Here is a 7,500-nt window from a genome sequence, read left to right as displayed (position 1 = left end):
GAATTGGAAAAATTGAAAGAGGATATAAAGAACAATAACGAGCCGTATGCGGAATTTATTAAAGAAGAGAAAAAAAAATTTATTGAAAGAGAAAAAGAAATATATAAAAAAGAAAAGAGGATTTTGAAAAGGATGAATCAATTAAAAAAAAAGATGGTTATGTTAAACGGAGAATTAGAATTAACAAAAAATTTATTAAAGAAGGAAACCGATTTAAATAAACAATTAACTATTATGTTAGAAGAAAATAAGGATGTTTTATTAAATAATCAAACTCAAATAAAAAATTTAAATAATGAATGTAACAAATTGAAAGAAACGAACTTAATGGAAAAAAAAGAAAATGAAAAGTTAAAAGATGAAATTAATGAAAGATTAAATAATATTAAAAAAGTAAATGAGGAATTAACACATTTGAAGGAAGATCAATCTTTTGAAAACTTCAGAAAATTGATTTTACAGAAAATCGGTAAAACAAATGGAGATATAAAATATCTAGCTGAATTATTAGAATCGTTAACAAAAGAATTAGAAAATAAAAAAAAAGAACAAGTGTCCAATTCTCAGCAAATGTTAAAGATGCAAGAAAATTTTAAAAGAAATGAAGAACTCTTAAATAAATCAAACAAAGAATTGAAGAGAGAAAAGAAGAGGGAAAAGAAAATGATCGAGAGGATAGTTTATTTGACTGAACAAAATAATAATTTGAAGGAAACTATCAATGTTTTAAAATCGAAAGGAGAAAAAAAAAATAAAAAAGATAAAAAGGATAAAAAAAATGAAAAAGATAAAAAGGATAAAAAAAATGAAAAAAATGAAAAAAATGAAAAAAATAAAAAAAATTATGATAGTTATGATAATTGTGATAATTATGATAATTGTGATAATTATGATAGTTATGATAATTATGAAAAGGGAGAAAAGAAAGAGGATACGTATTATAGGTTGGTCGACCCATGGAGTACCACCACAAAAATGAAAAATATGAAAAAAAAAGGAAATAAGACGAATAGGGATGATATGAATAATAATGTGAGAAATAATGAGAAATATATAGGACAAGATCATATAATGATTGGAATTAATCAAAATGACAAAATTAAGAAAAAGGAAAATGGATACTTTGTAAATTACCACAGAGGAGAAGATTTATGTGAAGGGGGGGATAATTTATTTATTATAAATCAAGAAGATGGTAGTTCTAACGGTTTAGAACATATTGAACAATTTTTAAGAGAAAACAAAAGAAAGGAAAGTAATAAAAACATGAAGAGGCAGAGTGTTACAATATATTCAGATGATGAAGATTCTCATATGTCATATAATAATGATACAAAAAGGGAAAATTCGATAGGGGATATATATAGTAGTATGGAGTTTATAAATAATTACGAGACCATATGGAAGAAAAATATAATTCTATAATATATGAAGGATATTATATATATATACATACATACATACATACGTACATACATATGTATGTATGTGTGTAATAGTGTTCGTTATATCTCTTTGTGATCATATATATATAAATAAATAAATATATATATATATATATATATATAAATATTTAAATATTATTATATGCTATTTCATATTCTGTACTAAAACAAGATAATAAAAAGAGGAATATGAAACAAGAATTTTTTTTTTTTTTTTAAATACTGTAAAAATATACAACATATAATTTTAATATAATAATATTTTTTGTAAAGGTTTCAAATTATGAAGAAAACAAAAAAAAAAAATAAAAAATAAAATAAAAAATAAAATAAAAAATAAAATAAAAAATAAAATAAAAAATAAAATAAAATAAAAAAAAAAAAAAAAAAAAACAGGAGTGTAATTACATACATATATATATATATATATATATATATATATTTATGTTGGTATATATTTTTTTTTTTATGTGTGTGTATTTTTTTTTTTTTTGTTATGACAAATCTCCGTATAATAAGAAAGCTATTAATGTTTGTGGAAGGTAAAAAGCTTGACACCATTTTGGAAGAAGGGTAAAAACATCAAAAATATTTGTCCATGTGTATCTGAATGAATGTAAGAATATCCCCGAACTATGATAAGAGACATTATTAATATTTTTGAAAAAATACTTGTTCATATCTTTTTCATTATATTCTTGATTTAAATTAATATTTTGATCATATAGCCAATTGAAAGATGTATTAATAAACGGAATGAGAGGAAAATAATTATATTTTTCACAAGGTGTTTTTTGATTATATGAATGGTTTTTGGTAGTTTCATGTTCAAATAATTCTTTATCATTATTAAATGTTTTATTATTTTTACCATGATTAGTATTATTATTTTGTAGGACATTATTTGTTTGTTCATTCATTTGTATATGTTCTCTTCTGGTACGTTCATCAAAATATAAATAATTTGATTTGTGAATATATTCTTGTTCAAATGTTTTATTGTAATGAGCATCATTTGATATGGGATATGATAAACTTTTGAGATGAGCTCTTATTTGATGTGTTCTTCCTGTTATCGGCTGACATAAAATTAAGGATTCATCAATGGACGAATTATATGATAAGAACATAAATTTCGTTATACTTGGTTTTAATAAATAATCATTAAATTGAAGACCATTTTCTTTTGTATATTTCGTAAAAACGTATTTTAATAATTTTTTATTCTCACAATATATATAACCAAAATCTATGATAAAATATTTATGATATATATGTAGATTGTTCATATCTTCATTATTATGATTATCACCATATTTATCATTATTTATATCGCCATATTTATCATTATTTATATCATATGTAATGTCAAATTTATTCATATCAAAATAATTATCCAACTCCTCTTTTTTATTTTTTACAAGTTGTATTAATTTATTAAACATATTTTTTTCTTTCATGTGACCACATGTTTCTTTGTCATGATTATTTTTTTCATAATTATTTTCATAAAGGAAGATATCATTTTCAAATAAGTTCTCTTCATCATATTTATTAAATTTAAGATTGTCATTATTTTTCATGCTATTACAATAATTATTAATAATATTGTCTAAATTATTATCTTGACCGTTTACCCTTTTAATAATATTATTAGAATGTAACAATTTATTGATTAATTTTCTAAAATCTCCTTGTACTCTTGTAATATATGTTTTTTTTATTTTATTATCCGAAAGATTTTGGGAAAAATAGGTGGAGAATTTTTTATTTTTTCCGAAGAATACAATACCTGATGTTAGCTTATCTAATCGGTGAAGGGTATAGATATATGATTTGTCTTGTGTTTTTAAATCTTTATCGAAATGGTTATTATAAGAATTGTATTTTGGAACATTATGAATATTATGAATATTATGAATATTTTGTACATTTTGTTCATTTTGTACATTTTGTTCATTTTGTACATTTTGTACATTTTGTTCATTTTGTACATTTTGTTCATTTTGTACATTTTGTTCATTTTGTAAATTTTTTACATTTTCTACATTTTCTACATTTTGTTCATTTTGCTCATATATTTGCTTACATTTATTTATATGATCAGCATTATATTCTTTATCATGATTAATTTGGTTCATACTTTTTTGCCTACAGTTAATTAAAACATTTAACGTATCGACGATATTTTCATTTTGTTTTTTTTCTATTTCCATATTATTAATTTGTTCATTATTTATAATATTTGCTTGTTTAATTTTTCTTCTTTTTTTTTTTTCTTGTGATATATTTAGAATCTCATCTTTTCTATGTGGATCATTTATATTTTGTGTAACATTTTTGTGGTAATATGTTTGTTCCTTATCATCATCATAGGTAAAATGTTTATCATTATAATTATCATTATTATTTGTACAATTACTTATGTGATCATTTTTTATTTTTATTTTTTTATCATCACATGAGGGATTTTCTTTAATATCGTCTAGCATGAAACCAAAATTTTCCTTTTTAAAATTAAAATTGATTTTTATCACATGTTCGCTTTGTTCTTCGACCTTTACAGGTTTTGTGTTTGTATTTGTGTTTGTATTTGTGTTTGTACTTTGATTCATATCTTGACTTATATCTTGACTTATATCTTGACTTATATCTTGATTTATATCTTGACGTATATCTCGATTTATATCTTGACTTACATCTTGACTTACATCTCGACTTATATCTCGATTTATATCTTGACTTACATCTTGACTTACATCTTGACTTACATCTTGATTGTAATTTTCTTTTTCGTTTTGTGCGATTACCTGATCATGTTCGTCCTGTTTAATCTTTTGAGAAGTACTTATATAATTTTGTAAAATACGTAAGAGGGAATTATATTGATAAGAACCCACCGGATGTGTAGGCAAACTAGAGTGTTTATAAACACATATAAAATTTTGATCTTCATAAAGAATAATAATTTTATTACAAAGAACTGGTTTTTCAAATAATAATAATTTATGTTCTATAAAATCATTACTTTGAATTATATAATCAGTAGAAACCATTTGTTTATTTACTTTTACATATCCTTTTTTTATGGATTCTATAAAATAATTCATATCATAAGCACAAAATTCAGATGTCATAACATCAGCAATTTTTTTCCCTACCCATCGTTTTTTCGAAAATAATTTATATGTATATACATAAGGAGAAACAAATCTCAATTTATTTTTAACAAAATATTTAGGTTCGAACTTTTTATCAACAATATTTAAACCGCTCGTTTGAGGAATTACTATCTTCATTATTTTAAAACATTTATTTAATAAACTGGTTAATAATATGAAAATTATCAGGAAATAAAACATTATATATTATAAAATATAACGCATTGTTTTTTTTAAACAAGCACATGAAAAAGAAAAAAAATATATAATTATATAATATAAATAAAAAAAATAAAAATAAAAATAAAAATAAAAATATATATATATATATATAATATATTGATATAGAATATGGTTTAATTTTTATTCCTTTTATTATAAATATTATATATATATATATATATATATATATATATATATATATATATATATGTGAATCTACCGTTACATAGATATTATTATATAAAATGTTATATATTTGTATATATATATTTTTTTTTTTTTTTTTTTTTTTTTTTTTTTTTTCATGTAACGAAGAAAACTCTTACTTTATCTTTTTGTTTAGTTGTTAATTTTTTTTTTTTTTACTTATGAATTTTTTTTTTTTTTTTTTTTTTTTTTTTTAAATTCCCCAAAAGGTTGTTTTATACATAATGGATAATGCTTAATTTTCTTATCCTCATTTTGCTCTTTTACATTTTATTTTTTGATGAATGTGAAGTGTTGAGAAATATATCTTATAATCATAAAACACAAAATAAGAAAAAAGGATTTTTATTTTTGACACCTTTGTTATTAAACAAAAAAAGGTTTGAGGGAAGGACATATGTGAAAAAGAATAACATAAATAGTAATTATACTTATCGTTATTATGATTTTATCAAGAATGGTAAGGGAAGTATTCGTCCGTTTATATATAAATCTAATAAAAGGAGAGTACATAAACTATATGTATATAATAAATCCGAAAAAAAGGATGATACATATCATGACATAATAAATAATCATATAAATATTATATCTGAAAGAATAGTAGGAGATGAACACAATTTTATATTACCTAATTATTGTTTAATAGAAAGGAACAAGTTTTATCAAGATTATGATTATCAAACGAGTATATTAATATATTTGGAAAATTACTTAAGGAGTAAACATGTTACATTTCATGATATTATGAAAACTAAAAACATGTGTGATGATAAATGTGTTGATATCAGAAATTATGTTATATCTTATCTACAGAATGAATGCTCAGATATCATAGACAATCTACATATATCAGAAAATGGTATATTAAATATAAGAATAAATACAAATTCTTTAATGGAAAAAATAAGAAATTTTTATAATATGAATATTTTAAAAAGTAATAATGAAAAAGAAATAAATAAAAAGAAAAAAGATATTGTTTTATTAGATTTCTGTAGTGTAAATATGTGTAAACATATTCATATGGGTCATTTGAAATCTATATTTCTTGGTTATTCCTTAAGTAATTTATTTCATTTTTGTAATTATCAAATCAAAAATAGAAGTCATATAGGTGACTGGAATCTTAACATAGCCCTAGTCATTACATTTATTATTATTTTCTCAAATATTCACATCAACAAAGAAGAAAGAGGACAACAAGTTTTATCAAATATAAATTCCTTAAGTAATAAAGAAAATGAATATAATTATAAAGAAACAAATAATAATAAATTCTTTGTAAATACATATAATTATAATGATAATATAAAAAAAAACGAAAATAATAAACCAATTATTGATGTAGAACAAAAACAAATAATAAATAAACAAACTGAAGATTTCATTACACAATATGTAAAAGTATTAAATAATATAAATGAACAGACTTATGAACAAAATTATAATATATTGGATACGAAAAAATGTTTAAATATAAAATTAGATGCTCTCGAATTCTCGTATAAATTAGCCAAACGTCTTTATCTCAAATCTGATCTCTTCAAAAAATTTTGCAAAAAGACTTTATCATTAATGTATAAGAACGATGAAAAAATTATGACCGTGTGGAATATTATATGTAACATTACTAAAAAGGTAATAAATAAGAACAACGCATAAAAATATATATATATATATATATATATATATATATATATATATATATGTGTATATATTTATTTATATATATTTTTTTTTTTTTTTTATATTTTTTTTTCTTTTTGTAGGAAAATGAACCAGTGCTGAAAAGGTTTAAAATTAAAAGACTTGTGGAAAAAGGAGAACACTATTATGTGAAATATGCTTCTAAAATAATCAATATGATGATAAATAAAAAAATCATTTTTAATTTAAACAATAAATTATGTGTACTTTTAAAACCAAAAGATATGGAAAAAATGTGTACTTCAAAAAATTATAAAAATAAAGAAAATATTTTGAAGAGCAATGATATATATTACGATATAATTCAACCTGATGATTCCTTGTATGAATATATAAAAAAAAATGATATATCATATTTAAAAAAATATTATACTATATTAACTTTTAAAAATGATGTTGCTTATACCTATGCAGCAATAGACCTTGCGGCTATATATTATAGAGTGACATATGAACATGTTAATAAAATAATTTATGTTGTCGACGAAAATCAGAAAAATCATTTTGCACAAGTCTTTTCTATTGCTAAATATTTAAATTTAATAAAACCATACGTAGAATGTATCTGTATTAATTATGGTTATATATTAAATCAAGATAAAAAAAAAATTAAAACACAAAACTTCTCAAATAATATTTTTGTAAAAGACTTTTTTATTAAATATAAACAAAATGTAGAAAATTTCAATGATGGGCTTATCCATTTACATAATAAAAATTATTTTATTAACAATAAATATTGTACTACCAAATTT

General features: G+C 20.9%; 3 protein-coding genes across 3 annotated transcripts in view; 2 read left to right on the top strand and 1 right to left on the bottom strand.

The window, feature by feature from the left end:
• Positions 1–1,425, top strand: part of PF3D7_0914100 (conserved Plasmodium protein, unknown function) — a gene marked incomplete at both ends in the record, with an annotated part of 3,501 nt that extends 2,076 nt beyond the window's left edge. The window contains one exon of the mRNA XM_002808886.1: positions 1–1,425. This exon is cut by the window's left edge and continues 2,076 nt beyond it. Coding sequence (XP_002808932.1) covers positions 1–1,425 — 1,425 coding nt within the window.
• Positions 1,426–1,939: 514 nt separating this feature from the next.
• On the bottom strand, positions 1,940–4,807 carry PF3D7_0914000 (pseudouridylate synthase, putative; the record flags this gene model as incomplete). Its single annotated transcript, XM_001351976.1, has 1 exon — positions 1,940–4,807. One exon carries the CDS (start codon positions 4,805–4,807, stop codon positions 1,940–1,942), a length of 2,868 nt encoding a protein of 955 aa, XP_001352012.1.
• Positions 4,808–5,266: 459 nt separating this feature from the next.
• The window catches only part of PF3D7_0913900 (arginine--tRNA ligase, putative), a gene marked incomplete at both ends in the record, with an annotated part of 2,963 nt that continues 729 nt past the window's right edge, over positions 5,267–7,500 (top strand). Inside the window, 2 exons of the mRNA XM_001351975.1 lie at positions 5,267–6,676; positions 6,808–7,500. The exon at positions 6,808–7,500 is cut by the window's right edge and continues 729 nt beyond it. Of these exons, the coding sequence (XP_001352011.1) occupies positions 5,267–6,676; positions 6,808–7,500 (2,103 nt within the window). The remainder of the gene's footprint in view (positions 6,677–6,807) is intronic.

The sequence above is a fragment of the Plasmodium falciparum genome (genome assembly GCF_000002765.6).
Source record: "Plasmodium falciparum 3D7 genome assembly, chromosome: 9".
In the NCBI taxonomy this organism is placed as follows: domain Eukaryota; phylum Apicomplexa; class Aconoidasida; order Haemosporida; family Plasmodiidae; genus Plasmodium; species Plasmodium falciparum.
Note: the sequence above shows the minus strand (reverse complement) of the source record. Positions and strands in the feature narration are given on the sequence as shown.